The sequence below is a fragment of the Anabrus simplex genome, chromosome 4, assembly GCF_040414725.1.
Source record: "Anabrus simplex isolate iqAnaSimp1 chromosome 4, ASM4041472v1, whole genome shotgun sequence".
Lineage (NCBI taxonomy): Eukaryota > Metazoa > Arthropoda > Insecta > Orthoptera > Tettigoniidae > Anabrus > Anabrus simplex.
In genome coordinates, this window is record NC_090268.1 from 16758592 (window position 1) to 16779595 (window position 21004).

At 37.6% G+C, this 21004-nt stretch overlaps 1 protein-coding gene across 1 annotated transcript in view; it reads left to right on the forward strand.

Annotated features, from left to right (window-relative positions):
* The window catches only part of csul (protein arginine N-methyltransferase 5), a 282354-nt gene extending 263157 nt beyond the window's left edge, over window positions 1–19197 (forward strand). The window contains exons 10-11 of the mRNA XM_067146159.2: window positions 17173–17354; window positions 18009–19197. Coding sequence (XP_067002260.2) covers window positions 17173–17354; window positions 18009–18161 — 335 coding nt within the window. The 3' untranslated portion in view covers window positions 18162–19197. The remainder of the gene's footprint in view (window positions 1–17172; window positions 17355–18008) is intronic.
* The last annotated feature ends 1807 nt before the right edge of the window (window positions 19198–21004 follow it).

The following is a 21004-nucleotide window of genomic DNA, read 5'->3' on the forward strand; positions in this document are numbered from 1 at the left end:
AAGAATCGTGAACGAGCTTGGCTCAGTGAGACACAAGATACACACGGCTCCTTATCGGCTCACTGTACACTGGCAGAGAGCTGAGCTTCCGCTGCAGCGAGACATACAGTGAGCCATGGTACACTGAAAGAATCGTATGCTATAATGGACTCGAGCTCAGCTCATTTGAAAATAATACCCATTTGCATTCACTGTCCTCTTCTTACAGGGAGGTTTAAATAACAGATGGATTTATTTGCAGTGTGAAAAAGTTAGTCAAAACCTAATTCTGAAGTAGCTAGTATTTAGGTAGGCTATTAGGTTATACTATTTATTAGTTTAATGAATCTTAGTATTATAACTTAGTTGACATTTGACAATTAAACTAGACTCTAGCCTACCCTTTGACTACGAGTCATGCCCATGACCACTCAGAAGTACCTGTTTTATATTGGAAAGAACGGCTCAGTATTCTCCCAGTTCATATGTCGTATCGTTGCACAAGACTTCAATCATATGATGACAGACGCAATAACTTAACCAACAGTATGTTGAATCAGAAAACCAGCGGGCTAGTGTACATCTGGGGTAGCCTATACAAAATATGTCGATTTAAACAGTCCTCAGCTGGTAGAAAAATACATATTTTCAAAAATGACTGAGCGAGTTGTCGTGCGGTTAGTATCGCGCAGCTATGCATTTGTATTCGGGGGATGGTGGGTTCGAATCCCACCGTCGGCAGCCGTTAAGATCGTTCTCCATAGTTTCCCCATTTTCACACCAGGAAATGCTGGGACTGTACCTTAATTCAGGCGATGGCTGCTACCTTCCTAATCTTAACCTTTCCTACCCTGCGTCACCAAAAACCTTCAATGTATTAGAGTGACTAGCATTTTATTCTAAGAAAGTAGTTCATAGTATGAAGACCAGATGGCAGCTGCGAGCACTGAACGCTGTTGCTGCTGTCTTACCAGCACATACTACACAGATGCAGTAGGAGCGGTGACTAATGTGCCATGAATCGGATCACTGTATCGATTCAGTAACGTGAACGGAATCAAATGAATCGATTCAGTAAAATGATATAGATAAGAAAGGTTTCACCTTATCAATACAAGTTTTATTTATATAAGATTCTACTTTCAGTACCGGTTTCGACTTTTTATACAGTCATCCTCAGCTGTACATCAGTACCTTCACATAAGTCAAAGTTGGTTAATATGCCTTGCCTAATAAAAAAAGTCATAACAATGGAATGTGTCCAACGTTCAAATTGGGCATGTTTCAAAGTAAAAACTGGCTATATGTACAATCTAAAAATGAGTGTGGGTATATCTTTTAGGCCTAAAATTCGTGTGGATTAACTTATTTTAAAAGTACAGGTACATAAACACTTTAAAATATATAGTACATATTAAAATCGCATATTAAGGTATACAGTTCATGTTAAAATCCATTATGATGACTAAGAACACTTCATTAAAATGAGTTTAACATCTTGCGTTTGTCGATTTTCTTATTTTTATCCAATATAAATGGAGAATGTCCGTGCTTGTATTCATAGGCGGTGCTCTCTTGGGGTTCTGCTATATGTTAGGCTTATCCACTAGTACGATAAATAGATTCTTCAGTTATTGATGACATCTAATGTGTAACCAGAGGTAGATATGTGCAGCTGTGATTGAATGTTGCCTTAAAGTATTAAAATACAGTCTGCTTTTGAGCATAAGTGTCAGTTGCAGAATGGTGGCTCTTTTCTCGTCTATAATTGCTGATGTATATTATTGCTGCCGTGGTTGGGTTGCGTTAGATTTGGCTGCCTGGCTCGCAGAAACGAATAAATCAAGATCAGTAAAATTAATCGAATGTCCCATCACTAATTCAAAATTGTGATGAATATGTGATGACTTTATAATTATCACCATATCTTGTATTGAATAGGTGGATCCTCATACCTAACAATTTTGAATGTACTGGCAAGTCGCAAAACACATTTCAAGTTTTCATCGATGAGCCTACTTCTGTGTCTAGATTTACAAATATTCATTAATGAAAACATAATACGTTCACATAAATAAGTTGATCTGAATATACTTACAATATGAGCATTAATTGTGTACACTATGAAATCTCTCCCGTGGTAAACGAACATAAAATTCAGTCAAACTGTTTGTGTTTGCAAACCTATCTTTCATTTGAGTATCGCACTGTAAGTCAATCAGTTCTAGCTGCAGTTCTGGTCTAACAGTTTGCACATCCACTGAGAAGGGAATACCGAACACCTGCAGATCCTTTTCTAACGCCTGAATATCATGAAACCTACTGTCATAGTGACATTAAAACCTCTTTATATTCTTCCACTGTTTTTAAAAATGTGATTCCATATTTTATTACATATTACACTTTTTGCTGTGTTATTTTCTTGAACTATAAAATACTCTTCTTCCCAAGAAGGTTTGAAACTTGTTGGCGTCGATGGCCTACACTGTGCTGAAATCTCTTCCATAGTAAATGCAACATTAACCGACTAGAGTTGAACGTCGTGTGGTGTGAGGATAAAGACCTAACACACTAATATCGCCTCTCATGAGTTCACGCGTATCGTGTTGCAGTCTAACCTGTCCAGAAAGATGTGCTATACTTTTGCGCCACTGACCTGCAGTATGTACTACATCATGCACTTCCCCTACTTGCTCGCTAAGCTGCTCTTTTTCCTCGAGAGCAGGGAGCAAGCTGGCTCCGAAGGCATTTCGCTCTCAATTGACGACACGTGCCCTAGCCAGGGGAATTAAACAATTTTAGGTTAAAATCTCCCGACCCGGCCGGGAATAGAACCCAGGGCTCTTGGAACCGAAAGCCACTACGCTGACCATTCGGCCAAATAGCTGGGCTGATTAATAATAATAATAATAATTGTACCGGGCGGTACACCTCCACGCCGCTAATTCAAACTTTGCGCCAGTTGAAAACCCTCTGCTGGAGGAAGTCCGAACTTTATCTAATGTATTAATTTTCAAGTTACCCAGAAGATGTCACTACTTGGAAATTTTCAAGTTTCTGAACTGGGTCGTTTTCGACGTATTTTTGTTTTGCTTGTAGTAAGAAGTGTAAACTTTCTCTTCTAGAGGACACTACTGAAGAACTACTATAGTGCACCCTAGTGCAAGGTGAAAGAACTGTTTTTTTTTGGAGAAATTTTTATTTCAAAAGTTTGTTTCTTGTTAAATTTCTTTCTGGTATTGTTTAAGTTGGCTGTATACCCCTTTCTTTCCCCTTGTTTTGAATTTAGCCAATCCCGAATTTCTTTAATTAATTTGTACCAATAAGGTGTTTCTTCTTCGAATTGGATATGCTGCTTAACCCTAACCAATAAATGATTGTGGGCGGGTGTTTTCTTTCCTGAAACGCCTCGAACTTTCCGCGAGAGTTTATAAACTGCTGATTTTCGGGTCTCCACGCCACTTCTGTACCGTCTTTCAGTGTGTAAAGTACATAGCAGGGGGCGGGAAGCGCCTCTTTCTTCGGACAGCAGTTCAACAACCAGGTAATGGCCGTATAATAACTTCTTTTCTTGCTAGCTCAGCAGTTTAACTCTCGGGGCGGGTCCGAAGCTTTTCCACCATGTAACTTTTCCCTAAAATGTAAAGACTCTTAGTATCTATTCTCTTTTATGCTACGTTGGGATAGAGAGTGCTTAACCCTCTCGAGCTCCCACTCATATTGTTTTGAGGTGAACTTACCTTTTCACAACCAATTCTTCTTTAACGTAATGTAAATTGTTTCCTTCTAAAGTCACCTCGTTAGTATGGGATTAGCCCTTGCATTTGTGGCCTAGAGCCAGATTAGGTTTTAAAACAAAATGCATTAGGAGTGCAGTTCACCTCCTCTCACATTGGTATTTTAGAGGCCATGTAATTATCCTTTTCTCGCTTAATAGGCCTCAGTAGGTTGGGTATTTTACCCCTGTGTTTACGTCCTTAGAGGACAGCTTGAAGGTCGAGTTAGGTGTGGCCTTTTGATAGGCTTAAAACTTTGAGAGCGGATCGCTCTTTTGAAATTTGTTTCTGCGTGCCTCTAGGAGGTCTTACTGTGTAATTTGGAGCAAGTGCTCCTGGGCATGATTGGGGTTTTCTGCCCTTTTGTTAAACCTTATGTACATGTAAGCTTGGGCTAACTGATCAAGAATTGTGAGTTCGGGGCTCGAAGCCCAAAGCCTGTAAATACTGTTGTTGTTCTTTTGTTGCCTTGCTACTCTGTACCTGCCATTCGTGTTATTTCTGAATTTTGAAAAGAAAATATAACCTTGTTAAATTTTACATTAACTTTAATTTCGTAGTTTGAGACCCGTTCACCCCCGCACCTTCTTTCACCTCTACCTACCACAAAAATACGGTAACAATAATAATAATAATAATAAAACCTGAAGATATAAGGAATAGATGCAAAGGATATTTCCAGAAGCTGCTGAAGTAAGAACTGACAAGCGTCAAACAATAGAGGAGAAGAATTGGGGGAAGAAATCAGAATGAAAGAAGTTAAAGTGGCAGTTAAGAAAATTGGGAATAGATAAAGTTGTAGTGGAGATGGTAAATGCAACTGGAGGAGTGGATTTGAAATGGACTTACCGGGTGCTCAGAAATACGAAGCATGTTTTTTTAAGTAAGCGCCGTTTTTAATTATGGCCGCTGCAGCACTTCAATCATCAGTATGTACATCTGTAGGCTAGCCACAAACGCCATTACGGAAGCATTCATCCTATTTACGTTTGCTTGTGCGTATTGAAATTGCCTCTGACAATACACGGTTCCACTGAAAGTGAAGTACGTACTGTGATTCGATTTTTAAATGGAAAAAGCATGAAAGCTGTTGAAATTCTTGGTAGATTAGTGAAGTGTATGGAGAACACACTGCGAGCAAAGGAATGGTAAGAAAATATATTTGAGAATTTAAAGAAGACCGTACCAATGTCCACAACGAGAAACATATTGGGTGACTGTCTGTCAGTACTGAAGTCTTGGTGTGAAATGTTGATGCAAAGGTTCGAGAAAACAGATGCTTTACAATTTCTTTATCCTCATTGCTTCATTTGGGGATAATTTGATCATCCTCCATATAGCTGTGACCTAGTGTCTAGTGACTACCACTTGTTCCTGCGCCTGAAAAAGGATTTAGGAAGTCAACGCCACAACGACAATGACCTAAAAACAACCGCGCGGCAGTGGTTGGGACCAGGCGGCAGATTGCTATGAGGATGGAATTCAGAAGCTGGCTTCACGATATGACAAGTGCCTTAATATGCCTGGAAATTACGTTGAGAAGTAGTTTAAGATACACGTTTGCATATAAAAAAAGAATTGTTTAAAAAAACACTCCTCTTATATGGAAAGAAAAACAGATTGCAGGAAATTAGCAAAAAAGACATAATTATACTGAATTTCAAGAAGGTGATAGTAAATCATGTAGTAACTTCAGGGGAATGGATGTGCCAGATGGGTAAGATAATAGAGATGATGTTAGGAAGGAGGATAGGGGAGAAAATTGAAGATCAACTTCAAGAACAGCATTTCAGATAATGAGGCCATTTTCACCACGAAATAGAACATGGAAAAACGTTGTGAGTATGGGAAGGACTTGGTGATGAAATTTATTGGCATAGAAAAGTCCTGGGAATATTTCCCCATGGTAAAAGTTAGAGAAAATCTGACAAGGAACCATATAAATGGATCAAGTTGATGTATAATGAATGAGTGAAAACACAAGTGGACAAAACAGGGTGGGTTAAAATTGAAAATGGGCTGCAACAAGGAAGTGTTCTGTCAGCCCTTCTGTTCATAATGATAATGGATATCATGAGAGCGGCAAAAGCAGTGTATGGAGGAAGACAAATGAACATGATGTTAGTTGGTGATGGTATTGTGATTTGGAGACAAGATGACAAAGGTGTTGAAGAACAGCTAGATATGTGTGTGTGCATATGAAAAGGGACCACATGTCGGGTATTGAGATAAAGGTACTGTCTTGTTCCATAATGTGTAACTAATATCATATAATTGAATGTAATGGCTCCAAAAGAAATTACGGCCTTAAATTAGCATGTAATGTTACAACGTACGATTTCATCAATTTTCAGTAGAGCTGTTTAAAAATTCAGTTACTTTGTGACACAAATAACTTCCTAAACTATTTGGAAGTTACGCTGGCATTTACATTTTCATGTTCACCGCTATTCTGACATCAATTTTTTTTAACAATTACCAACAGATATTATTTATTGTCTAATTTTTTCGTGGAGATCTATCTATTGATGCTAAGTCTCTGAGGTTTTATGACTTGCCGAAGGTCCCTGACGACAACTAATTGCAACACCGCTGCAGTTTACAAAAATTATCACATACCTTAATGATCGTTAATCACAGCCAGCATAAGAAAGGAATATCAGTTATTCATGCTGAAGCTTGCATTTCGGGCATATTATATTATATTTCATCACCTGGTCCTGATGACCTGCCTCTCCACAGTAGCTGCAGGTGGGTCAAGATCTTTTCTTTAGGGAGAGTTTTCTTGGAGTCGGTGGTTTTCTCTTCTGAGCCTTACTTGTTTGTTTAGGCGTTACACTTTTTGAAGAAGATGATGATGATGGTGTAATTATTGGCAGAGGAGGAGAAACAGAAGCCAGCTCCGGAAGATTTTCACTTGAGATGGTTGGCGGGGGCGTTGTTGGAGCAGGGAAAGATGTTACAGCAGGAAATCTTTCTTATCTTGTGATACGAAGGGTCTAATTTTTTCATGTAGAGACATCTGTCTATCGATGCTAATTCCTTGAGGTATGGTGACTTGCAGAAGGTCACTGAAGGCAGGCAGTGGATCTTCTGGAAGGATGGTGTAGGGTGTTTCGTCAGTTTTATGGATTTCTTTGTCGACACTACACCAGGCCGTTCTTTCATATACACAAAGTGATGTATCCGGGTTATTTGTGGAATGTTTTTCATTCCAGCATGGGATTTGTATTGCCAGTCATACAGTAAGTAGGAATTGTTACACTTCCGGCTTCTGTGCCAACAGCGACAGGAATAATAGAGCTAGAAACCTGACAACTTTTATGGGCGACATTAATTATATCTTCAATAACTTCACTTTCATTTTTTCGAAATGCTCTATTGAAACAACCAAAATACAAATCAGATTGAAATTTTGTGAAACCCCTCTGGCAGAAATGCAATTTTTCAACTGCTGTTCTTTCATGTCATAAGTCTCCACATGAGGTATCTTATTAAGATGTTTTTATTTTGCCCAACACAGTTATCAGTGTCACAGGTGAACAATGTAGTTGAAAGTGGAAAGTGTTCATTGAAGTCTTTAATTGTAAAGTGTGGTAATATGTTTTATTTGTAACAACCTAACCTGTACAGTGTAATATTTGTAACATATGTATTTGTAAATAGTAGATTTCAGTTCTGTACTTACTGGAAATATCTAGAAAATTGTTACATGCATTTTTGAACAGGGTGTGTTGCCTTTTGTTGGTTATGTGTTCTAGAAGGCATTTTCTAACTGTTCTGGAAATGGAAGATTCGCGAACGTGCGTATTCGAGAAGCTTAGTTAGTTCGCGACTGTAGTAGGAATTGTGATTGGTGAACCTAGGTGGGCATAGGCGGACTCGTGCATTCTGATTGGCTACTCCAAGGCCAGGGTTTACCTATATATAGAGAGCAAGGCAGCGTTCGTGAAAATTCGGTCTGTCTTGTCTTGTCTTGGCCTGGTCTGCCTTAGCCTGTCTGAAGTTTTGCGTCGTGTGCGACACCTCGCTTCCGGGATTGGCCACCTTCGGGTAAGCACTCTTGAATTCCGTTCCGGCTAAAATTTCCGTAATGTTTGGTTGCTATTTCGTATAGGAGTCTGCCCTAGCCTAACCTAGATTTGCCAAATTAATTATTTATGACGCCTTGGCTTTTCAGCTGAGCTTGCCTGTTTGTTTTCGAGGCATTCCCTTTTCTTGTTTCACTAAATATGTAGATTGTAGTTTAATATATTTACCTTGCGGTTTGCATGTGGTAGTTCAGTGTCTCTTGATGTACGCTAGAGTTTTTGGAGAGTGCGTTTACTTCATTGTAAATTGCATTGTACTACTGGATTTGTAACTAGATGTATAGTTGGTTTGAGATTTGAACTTGTAGAAAGATATTATCAAAGAACCTCTAAGTTATGGTTTCACAGAGAATATAGTTCGTAAGTTGCATGTTGGTGGATTTTGCTCGGAATGTATTTGTAGAACTTCACTTGTAAATAATATTTTTCAAATTTAAGGATCACGGCGAATTATTTCGGAAACCACAACCTAAGCCATGTCCATGCCCTCGGTGGGTCGTAGTTCCTTCCACCTTCCTGGTTTATTGTCCACTAGTTGGCCCTACTGATATTTACATATTTTGTTGTTGTTGGCGGAGATCCGCGTAGTCCAGCTGGTGTTTTGCTGAGTGTGGAATGTTTTCTGACATTGTGTAGTTGCTCTTAATTCCCCCCCTTTACTGTGTTTAGTGCTTTGTTTTGTGTAATCACTGTAGTAGTGATTACAATCAGCATGGAATTCTAAATGCTCCACACCTACTGAAAAATTTTCCAAGAAGGGATGTACAAGAGATAAGACAGTATTTACTCCTTTACCCACAATACAAGCTTCTGTAATAATGTACAAAACAAATTTGTTAAGTGGTTCACATGCTACACCAGAGAGAGACCCGCTTTGTAGCCTGTAAGAAAGAAAATGGGTCCAACTTGTTGCGGATCATATGGCAAGTGCACATGTTGGGCAAAATCTATATATACATAAAATAAGAGTTTTGTCTGTACATTGCTCAGAATTTGAAAATAATGGTATTTCTGTATCGGTCATGTCCATAGTAAGAAGGAAATGCACTTTTTACTTTTCTGTAATGTATGTCTGTCTGTCTGTATGCATGCATGCATGCATGCATGTATGTATGTATGTATGTATGTATGTATGTATGTATGTATGTATGTATGTACACGCATCACGCGAAAACAGCTAAAGAGAATTTAATGAAAATCTAGGCTATAAATCATTTTACTCACGCTGAGTGAAATGGTAGTTTAGGGGAAGGCCTAACATTTAATTCTCAAATATTTATATTATTAGTGGTCCTATCGATAAATACTACATAACTAAAGTTATATAGAATTAAATTTCCTATCATGTATGTCATGCATTGTTACCGTACCGGCTTTGATAACACAGATATTCATGAATTTCTATTTTTGTTGCCAAGTCCTAATCAACACCGAGCCATGAGAACAGAATTTAATGAAAGTCGGTACATAGAGTCGGGGAGTAAGAAACTACAGCCTAAGCTATAAACAATTTTATTCGCCCTGTACAAAATTGTAGTTTAGGGAAAGGCGCCTAAAATTTAAATTTTTAAATACCTATGTTATTGGTCCTATCGAAAAGTACTACATATCAAAAGTTATAGAGAATACAATTTCCGACCATTTGTTTTATTCAATTTTACCATACCGACTATGATAAGAGTGGTATTTCAGAGTTGGAGAAAACTAAATGTGAAGACCTACAATATTGAAAGTGCATAACATTGATCAACAATAACATTACATTGACTATTGTTTGTGGTGATGTTCTTTGTCTCTTATGCTGCCGCTCAACTCCGATAGATGGGATTACTGCTGCTTACCGAGTATAACCAGCACTTTATATAACAGCTTGTGTGAATATTGGCGGGAAATAGCTGGGAAGTTAGAAAACTTCCTTCTTTAGCATGCCGTTCCTCTGGTTCACACATTTTCTGATACCCTACTGAATGAAATGGCGTATGGCTTTTAGTGCCGGGAGTGTCCGAGGACACAAGTTCGGCTCACCAGATGCAGGTCTTTCAGATTTGACACCCGTAGACGACCTGCACGTCGTGATGAGGATGAAATGCTGATGAAAACGACACATACACCCAGCCCCCGTGCCAGAGAAATGAACCAATTATGGTTAAAATTCCCGACCCTGACGGGAATCGAACCCAGGACCCCTGTGACCAAAGGCCACCACGCAAACCATTTAGCCATCTGCTGGTACGTAACTCACTGGTTCATCATAGTATTCCAGCTATTCGATCCCTACTCTGACGGACTGCTTTGAATGAGCAGTGTGCACTCTTAAGGCAGAGGCGCACTTAGTAGTAGTAGTAGTAGTAGTAGTAGTAGTAGTAGTAGTAGTAGTAGTAGTAGTAGTAGTAGTAGTAGTAGTAGTAGTAGTAGTAGTAGTAGTAGTAGTAGTAGTAGTAGTAGTAGTAGTAGTAGTAGTAGTAGTAGTAGTAGTAGTAGTAGTAGTTTAAGTATGGCTGAAGATGCTTACAAAGCCTAAACGAAACGTCCAATTTTACCATATATGTTATATTTGTATCTTAAACGTAAAGACTGTAAAGTATTGGAATGGTGGTATTTTTAATAAATTTGTTTGAAACTTTTACAGCGTAGTACTGTTCGTTAAAAGTGAGGAAAATGTGTGGTTTTTCATTTGATCGAATATTTCATGTGAAATCATTTCTTTACTCGCGCCATTCCTACTGACGTCATTGTAATGACCTATGTTCATTTCAGTTGGGCAAACCACTGAGACAGTCTTTCTGAGGATGTAACAAGGCAGGTGGAGAGTGAGAGCCTACCATTATAATGCAATTCCCCAACCTGATTGTGACTGATGGTAGGCATTACAATGAAAATTCCCTATTCATATGAGAAAAGATGTTTGGTGATTTCTCCATTGCATTTCTAAGGTAACGTTAAGAGTTATGCAATTTAATATAGTCTTACATCGTGTACTCTACCTAACCTACAATTCTTTATACAATGTAGAATTCCGTAGCGAAGCACAGGTACATCAGCTAGTCAAAACTATAATACATTGTGCCTTTGTATGTGTTACAGTTATGTGGCTCAAGAGACAATGGAGTTTCCAGTTGTCTAATCCCTTGTCTACAATAATTGGCTATGGTGTCTTTATAAGCAGTCCGCTCTGCTTGGACGTGATTAAGATGTTGTATAGCCTTCTCTATCATATTTCCTTTTTTCCTCCTCATCCATACTTGACAGTTTCCGTATTGCAGTTTGATTGCTTCTATAAGTTTCTGAACTACTATGTTACAGCAAAATGTACACCAGTTGGGGTACCAGAACAAGAGTGATACAGGAATTCTCTCTAATGATTTACAACTATCACAGTATAATGTATGCTAGGGGCTTTTTTGCTAGGGGCTTTACGTCGCACCGACACAGATGTATAATGTATGAAGGTACTTCTTAGACATGCTGGTTGGGAGAAGCATGAGATCACTTCTTTGTTTTGTAGGGATCCGGCCTGGCATGACAAGTGCATTTTGTTCACTGAAATTATTCATAAAGTCGACTGCAGGTTTACGATCATCAAAAGGAATAGATTTTATCTGAGAAGTCTTTAATACGTTTTGATGAATTTTTAGGCTGCACCCCTTCTTCCTTGAATTGTTCCTTTAAATTTTTTAAGCCTCTTAGAACCACAAGCAAATACGAATTGAAAGAATGACTGACACACCTCCTGCCCTCTGAAGTGATAAATTGTGTAAGTTTATTTCCTGTCATAATTTTTCCTCTTAGTAGGTGTCGTCATTGGCTTGTTTCGTACTACTGCATTCATCGCACACTTCTCCACAGTATGAAATACACTGAAAGACTGCATCGGTATAGGAAATGTTTGGAGCAGACAGGATGTTTCTAAAACCTCTTACCTTTATTACAAGTGCCCAGCTAGGGTTTATTTATCATAAGGTAAGGTATCTGACTGACTGCCTGCTGTCATTTCTTGATGGATACAGTACTTTTGCATCCATCTCTTGGCACAGGCCAGAGTAAAGTGTAGCTTCCACCGAAGTCCCAGTCAACATCCATGGCTGTGACAATATTGAAGTTTCTGGGGTATGGGTAGTGCTGAGTAATGACATTCAGAGCATGACTAGTGCATCTGAGTGTTATGAAAGGTTCTGCTCATAGGGTCAGTCGTGCTGCAATAGTACTTTCTGACCCAGTGAGGAAAGCAATGGCAAACTACCTCACTCCTCATCTTACCTAGTACGCCTCATTTTGGTGCTGCCATTGGTTTATGGGGTTTCCTTACAACCGCATAACCTTTGGTGGTGCTATTTGAGGATCCAACTGGCCTTTGGGCTGATGACCTAACAGGGGGCCAATGACCTTCGATGTTGGGCCCCTTTAAACAACAAGCATCATCAGCAGATGACCTAACAGACAAGGTATCTGAGTCATCTTATCTTATGCTTGCGCAGCTGTGAGCGTGAGCGAGTAGGTGTGTGGAGCCTCGCTTATTGCAAAAAGTGGTCCCTTTTCTTAGTATTAAATAATCTTCATATATTAGCAGTGGTTATTGTCAGACGGCTTTTAAATTTACGCAGTGAGTAGATGACAGTCTAAGCCATACATAGGTATCAAAAATGAAAGTTCGACATTTTACTCTCTTGAGTGCTTTTTTTTTTTTTTTTTTTTTTTTTTTTACAATTATTTCGTGAACTATTGACCAAAAAGTGGTCCCTTTTCTTACGGATGCACACATATAGTGAATGGAAAGTTTGAAGAATGTGGAATGAAAATCAGTGTGGAAAAGAGCAAGACACTGGTGATGACAAGAGAAAGGAAAGAAGGGAAGTCACGTTTAATTTGGAGGCACACGTCTGGAATTGGTGGAGACTTTGAAGTACGTGGGATGTGAACTAATGCAGAACACAAGACTGAATGCTGAGATTAGCAAAATGATTCCAGCTCTAGGGTGTTTTTATCACTGTGTAAGAAACTTGAGGTAATTTGAAAATCTCATGTGTATATTGTTCTGTATTGAATATACATCACAAGAATTATACATTTGAAAGGTTCCACTTTAGTACAATGCAGTGAAATAAAAGGTACTCCCTATTTGGCCTTCTTCAGCCTTAGGATGATAAGACACCATCAAAGAAATTTGTCAAACATCTTGTGTAATATCAACAACACACACTTGTTTCATAAATTTTATCTGTTATAATTCATGCCTTGCCTTAACTTTAATGATTTTGACTGATGATGGTCTCTAGCAAGACCGAACTAGCGAACTAGTATCAAATATATGTACCTTATTTTTTAGGTTACAATAAATAGTAATGAGTAGGTGGAAACCTTTTAGCTCTTGATTTACATTAAAATATTTTGTGCATAACTTTTATAAAAGATTATGACATATAGCCATTGCACCATTACACTATATATAAAATATTTTATCATTGTTCAGCAAATACGGATGAAGGACAGTTGTGTGCATGTTTGGCTACTATTAGACATTACTTGTATTGTTAAATGATAAAAATTCTTATAAAATGTACCAGTATGTTTTAAATTAAACCATCACAGGAGAGTACACACGTTCTACAGTTCTAAATATGTCTGCTTGTTCAAACTATAAGTTTAAAACCCACATGGTTTTAGGTTGTCTCACGTGGGTTATCAGCAAAATAAAAGAAGTTGCTTGCAAGAATCAAAATGAAATGAATGGAAGAAATATAATTTATAATGTAAACATCATATTTAATTTCAGTTTTTCAGCCAATAGTGGCTACGTAATCCATTCAGTTTCTTTTTCATGTCCAAAACTGTTCATTTTTCCTATATGATATTTGACCTAACCAATCCAGCCCAATGGCTTTGTCACTAACAGAGCAGACTGAGTGTTATGCGGCATTATCCGGGCTGTGTCTATGTTGGATCTTTCGCCCATTGGATATGCACTTTTTATCTTTATCACCTCCGCTATGGTTAAATACACTTGCTGTCTTAAAGTTATATTTTTATATTCCCGGTGTCTTGTGTTGTACAATATTTCATTCATTTCACACTCGGAAATAAGCAGTTTTGTTGTAGCAACATTCCAACTGAACTTACGACCACCATTTTGGATTTAACAAGTCAAATCTTGTACAAAAGATAGCATGATGATCATACCTTTTATCAAAGAATTGGAATAATTTACCAGGGGAAATGTTTGATAAATTTCCAAGCATTCAAACCATCATTATTGTAGAAAACTTCCTCAGGAACAGTCGAGATTTTCTTCTGAAGTTGCAGAGCAAACGTAAAGAATTTTGCCTTGTTTTCTTGACACGACATAAGCCCAAAAGCTTATATCATGTCTAAAAGGGGAGTAATTCCATGTCATAGGCCTGTTTTATGTAGAATATAAATTGATTACACTATACAGCAACTACAACAGTGCTTATTATTATTAACAAACTTTTTAATGACAGGCAATGAAATCGCTTACACACACTTGCTGGATGAGCAATTTTAAATTGCACTTATTTACCATATGTGTGTATTTTCATTGTTTCTTTTTAAAAAGGATGAAACTAAGATAGTTTTAAACATACCAGTAATAGAGCAAGTCATCTAACGATGTTATTACTGTAGTTAAGAAAATTTGTGTCCTCCGCCCCGAGGTGATGCAGCTCTTTTCATGTACATTGTCAATGGAGGTGAGCTGCATGTACCATTTTAACCACATGCCAGCCATCTTCCAATCTTAAATTTCAAGTCCCCGAGGACAGCAGCTTATAGTGCTAACCGTTGCACTACGGATGTGGACATTATTTTATTACAATAAAATTTAAGCTACTTAGCCTAAGTTTTTTTTTTTTTTTTTTTAGATAATTGTTTTGTGTTTTGTATCGGACTCCACATATGTCGAGACACATTCAGGCTTCTTGGATAATCTTTCTCACCTGGCTGTTTTGTCACTGACATAGTGCATGAGAAATCATAGGAATGTATTTCATAACTGCATACTCTGACTTAACCTAAAACAGCCCAAGACTGTGAAGTATTTCCTTCAGTTCATTCTGAGAATAGCTGGGACAGGTAATTTAATATTTCTCAGCAGGCTCTTTTGTCACGGACAGATATACATAGAAATGTTGGAGATTATAGTTTGTCCACTTTTTAAGTGCCTAGTCTTTGTTGTATCTGCATTTTGTAGCAAATACCAGGTTTTTAATGCAGAATTTTTCAGTAATAACTCGTCCATCATTCATTATTTGACTGCAGAGACTTCGGTGTGCACGGTTCTGCTGCTTAGCTCTCCACTCTGTTTTCAGCCTAAATTCTCTACTTTTTTCAATCACCTGAAAGTTGTTTAATATTCATCGTTATCTTTTATTCTTACTTCATACAAATATATCTTATTCAGAAGGGATCTTTAAAATAATAAGGGCTGGTTTACACGGGTAGAGTAGCGAGGTGAGTAGAGTAGCTACGTTACTCTACTCTGCCACTGTCTGGTAGAGTTGACACTCGTGTCGTTCATACGGGAGTAGTCATACGGTAGAGTAGAGTAGTAGGAACATATCAAGACGTAAGCACGTAGTAAGGAAGTGTTTAAAGACATTTGCAAACACATTAATGCAAGAGGTTAGTGAAGCTTTAGAAGAAGTAAATGAGGAAAGAACGGAATGGGTAAGAGTCTGGCTTAGTAGAAGAGATACACTCAGGGCATCAACATTGTGAGAGAACTTGCAACAGAGTATAAAGAAGAATACAGAAAGTGTACGAGGTTGATGCCTGATAACTTTCAGACATTGTTAGATGCTATAACACCGCAAATTCAAAGACACGACACAGTGATGAGAGATGCAATAACACAGAAAGTTAAGCTTGAGGTGCCTCTGAAGTTCTTGGCCACTGGTAATAGCTATCAGTACACTGGCGTAAGCGTAATTTGTAGTAGCTTCTTTACCAAAAATACCCCAATTATTGATCTATGTATATTCTGCTTTTTGTTCGTTGCTTATACGGCCCAGGTGTAGAGTTTAAGCTTCAAGATCTGACATTGTACAGTACTGTAAACAATAATTATTTTGGATATTCCAAACAAAATATGAAAATTATTCAACTTTTTGGGGAAATTACTTTTATTGCTGGAAATTAATGGCAATGGCAAGTGACATGTAGAAGATCCCTATGTATGTTATTAATATAAATAAAGTACGCAGTCCTGCACCATTGTCTTGCCTAACTTAAACACGTCGAGACACATGATGAACTCGCTGTGTAACACTGAAACTTGAGAAACCTTCGTTTAAAGGGACAATTCAGCTGACACTTGTTTATATTTTATGTTGCATCTTCGAAACTATTATAGGTATAGGTATTTTTAAAATCCTTCTTAGACAATACACCTGCATTTGTTTGACCTCCAAAGGTGTAGGCTACCTCCCCTTAATATCACTCAGTTATAACGTTACGTTGTGGATGAATAGGCCTAATATACCTAGCTTTCGATGTTACCTTGCAAAATATACTTTATTAAATCACTTAAGAGGGGCAGGTAGATGTCTGCGGCACCACCTTCCGACTTCTTGGATTTACGAATTTTCACCAGTTCTTGGTTGTAGGTACATTGTAATTTTTCATTTATTTTCTGTTTAAGTTCCATTACACCAAAACCCTCTCTACCCAATTTCGTAATCAAGTCCTCTTCCGCCATCCGTCTTATATTCTTGTTTCTGTAAATAATGCTGTTTATGTTCCATAAACATTCTTTTTCACGGTGAAGTTCTACAAATTTGCATGTTTCTTCTTCCGTCCACTTCATTTTACCGCCAAATAAACACACAGATTCTCAGTACACTCAATGGAATACCATCAGAACACATATGTAAATAGTCGAACGACGCGCTAACTGAAAAATCGAGCGTCCTCGGCCTCCTCCGTTAGCTCTCGGAGCTCGGTTCCGTTGGAGGGGGAAGGATAGTGGCAGAGTTACTTTACCACACCGGAAACCCACTCTACTCTACTCTACTTGCTACTATCCCAGTCGTTTACACAATGCTAGTAGCTCTACTATCCTCTCTACTCGCCTCGCTACTCTACCCGTGTAAACCAGCCTTAAAAGCTTGAAGTTTGTATTTTTTTTCAAATTTTGTCTTTTTGGATAGTAGTGGAAGAAAAGAGTGGAGGAAGATCAGATGTTTGAGAGGTGTGGTTTTCAGTGGACCCTACTATAGGCTAGAAAGTATTTTGTTAATAAGAAAAATTTCTAATACTATTATTCAGAATTTTGTGTAATTTGTGTATCAAGATTGATTGAAACTATTTTGCAGGTGAAGTTCTTGACAACACAAGGTACGAACGACTGACGTTCCAGATAACCCAGAATTGTGTTCTACATGGGTTTTCTGGATATTTTGATACAATTCTGTACAAGAATATTACCCTTAGCATTGTTCCCGAGACACATTCTAAGGGAATGTTTAGTTGGTTTCCAATCTTCTTTCCTATTCGTGTAAGTATTGTAAAATTTTGTAATATCTATGTTGTCATTTTAAAACTGTGTTATAACTTGCCTTTTTACCTTGAATTTGAAAGCTGGCCAGTTTACTTTCTTGAATTTCCACCAGGTTTGCATGTCTTCATATTATCTCTTAGTTGATTGAACGGTGCAGTGGGGGTGGGGTGGACAGACCTTCTATGGCCTCTGCTTGGATTTCCAGTTCTGTACATAAAAGTACAGCTATATCTGTAGATTCTGCTGTAAAGTCTGGGTATTACGTGGATCTGGAATGATACCTGATCTTCTATGACCACTGCCTGGATTTCCAGTTCTTTGCATTGAGTGTACAGCCAGATCTGTAGATTCTGCTATGAAGTCTGGGTTATTTGTGGATCCAAAGTAATCTCAGTTCTATAGGAAAAAGACAGTGTAATTTTCCCAGCTTTGTTATAGCCCTTTAATGAGGAGGTTTCATAAAAGTTTCTCATGATAACTGTAGAAACATCAGGTTCTAATAGAACTTGTGGCTCTTATCTTATCAGCTGTCATGTAATGAGTACAAACTTGCTAACATCAAATTACCATGGCTTCCTAATTTCTATGCTTTCATATTATCGATTTGTAATATGTATAATTTTATTGACAATTTTTATTTTATTTTTTTAGGAACCTGTACAATTAAAGGCTGGGTGTGACCTTGAAGTACACTTCTGGCGACTCTGCAATAAAAAGAATGTGTGGTATGAATGGGCTGTCACCAAACCCATACCTGGTCCTGTACATAATCCAAATGGCAGATCTTACACAATAGGGCTGTGAATATGTGCAGCTGTAGACATTTAAATGGATCCAGAGTTGTCTTGCATTTCTTTTGAGCACATTACATCGTGGAAGGCAAATGCATATAAAATATTTGTGAAAATGTTGAGTAATATTGAAATGTAATCTGTTCAGCAGTGACTTGACTTGGAACCTTCACAGCACGGCAGTTAACATAATAATTATGTACTCTACTGTATGATGGTCAGGATTATATGGTAAAATGTTTTTTCTTCCTCATGTATATCACTAGAAAGCATGGGGGCTGACACAGAAAAGTGTGTCCAAGACGAGGTAATTTTCCTGTCCCCGCCTTCGTGATTTTGAAGGTATTTCTCCTCCATTTGTTAAAGGCATTTCAAGTTTGTTTTTTCTGATCAGAAAGTGTAACTATAAAGACCTGGATTTCAGAGCCAAAATGAGTGCTGCTGATAGGAGCAATAAGAATATTTTCAGTATTTACTCGCATAATTTAAATATTCGGTTTCATTTCATTCAAAGTGAGGGATTTCTTCACATATTTGATGCACCCAAGCATGTACTATGCAGCTCTGCAAGCATTGCAACATATAGGTGACAAGTAGCAGCCATTCTGTTTTGAAATTTGGTTCCTATTGTAGTGCAAGACTAGTTCAGTTTGCAAGTGCTGATCTGATGCAGTAGCCTCTGTACATTCTGTTATGAACATATATTCTAAGGTAGTAAGTACGTCACATGTGTTCTGTGATCTCAAAATCCACAGTAAGCAAGAATGTGATTAATGCTGCATATACTGTAAACTGGTGGCAATTGGTTACGTGGGGATGTACAAATTGGGCAGCGGGCCGTAAGTTTTCAATATCCAGATGCTACAAGAGGTATCGTCCGATATAAACTTCATCATGATCAGTATTGACGAACATTCGCATTAATAAATTAAAATGAAGGTCCACCTATTCATTACCATTTAATATGACATCAAGTCACTTATACAGTGGGATCAGTTTCGACCCCATTATGGGTCATCTTCAGCCATGGATTAAAATTGACAATATGTAGTGCAAATACAATCAAATTAACACTCTAATTACAAATCCTGTTACAAAAGAGGCAGAAATCTCTCAGTCTCATCACTTGTTATCAGCACCACTACTTCCTCCGTTATACTGCAGTTATTGGGCAATTTGCTTGCGGCGCTGACAACTGACAAAACTGAGAGATATTGCCTCTTTTGTAAAATAATCTGTAATATGTACATAATATTTTTAAAGCGTTATTTTAATTATATTGTCAGTTCTATTTCAATGCTGAAGACTATCCATAATGGGGTCAAAACTGGTCCCATTGTGTAAGTGATTTGACATCATATTAAATAGGTGGTCCTTCATTTTAATTTCTTACGAAAGTGCTGTGAGAGGTACTGGTGGGAACAGAAAAACACACTTCAAGCTCCCAACAAGTGTTGTAAAGCATTTTGCAACCCGAAACTGGGTAAATTTCTGCAAGTAGAAGAGTGAATACACGATACTGTTTTGTAATGATGAATATGCCGTTAGCTAATTCATATTTATTTTGCTTCAAGTGCTATTATCAGCACAACAGGATATCTTCTTTTGTTCGTAAATACACTTTTTGTACGTCAGAATTTACTATTTTGAAGGTATTTCTATAAAATTTAATCATGTCTTAAAGAAGGAAAACATCCATCCAGTTCTCTACCAGATGGCAATGTTCCGAGAATAGAGGTAACATTCCCACATTATCAAACTATGCTGATACCCTGAATAAGGATCATAATCAGCATTATGTGAATCATTTTTTGCTGCTGAATTTTTTTTTGCTTATATTTTTAGTCAAGAAAGTAGGTTAATTATGTGAGTAAATATGGCATATTTTTTCTCAAATGAATTCTAATTTACCTAAATTGATGTCAGTGATGTATACTGTGGAAGAAATAGCTGAATATTAAAAAATGCATGTTGAAGGGTTAAAGGAGAGAGTATATGAACATAAAAACAAATATTAAATTGCTTTTGGATGTAAATTTGGACCCAGAGACAGAAATTACGTTGTATATTAATATAATTTCTCATAACCTCAGTTTTTAACAATGCTTTTTAAATGAGACTTCCTACAGTGTTTATCTCATTTATAGACAAAAGGGCTGAATTCAATATAATTTGGAATCATTCTTGAAGATCAGCAGTTTTTTTAAAGTTTTAGGAAAAGTTGTATATTTATTCATTTGTATTCTGTTCATTTTAATGCACATCATCATTTAGGAAAAGCATGATACCCAATTTCAAATTGTTCGATGGGTCATGCAAAGTTTGATCTTAATGGTATATTGTAATAGATTATCCTTCACAAGAGAAAGGCAAAATTAAATAGAGGAGGAGCCTGTTCCCCTGTAAGAGAAAATGACAGAAATATACCACCAACAGTTATTTTAACACTATGCTTAGCTGGAAAATGCAAAATAGCCAAAATGGGGCAAGAAGAGAGGCACACAAACCATAGATTAGGATAGCACAAAATGAATAATTTTGGTGTAATGTCTTGCATCCTTACGAATGAGTTGTTCTTCCTCCCTTTTTTTAAAAATTGTTGCATGAATACTGCTGTAGTTGATCTTTTAAACATGTCTTTGTATAGAAGAGGATTCAAGCATATTAAGAAATAGAAGTTAAGAATTCATCTTAATATGGAGAGCCTCGTGGTGATGGGACATTCAGCAGTGCAGAAAGATCATTTTCATTTTTATGTACTGGAGTTTGTTTGGATGAATTACGAATTACTGTAGATGATCTCATCTTCCGTCACCTGCCATATGGTCACATGGCATCAAGCCTTGCACAAATTAC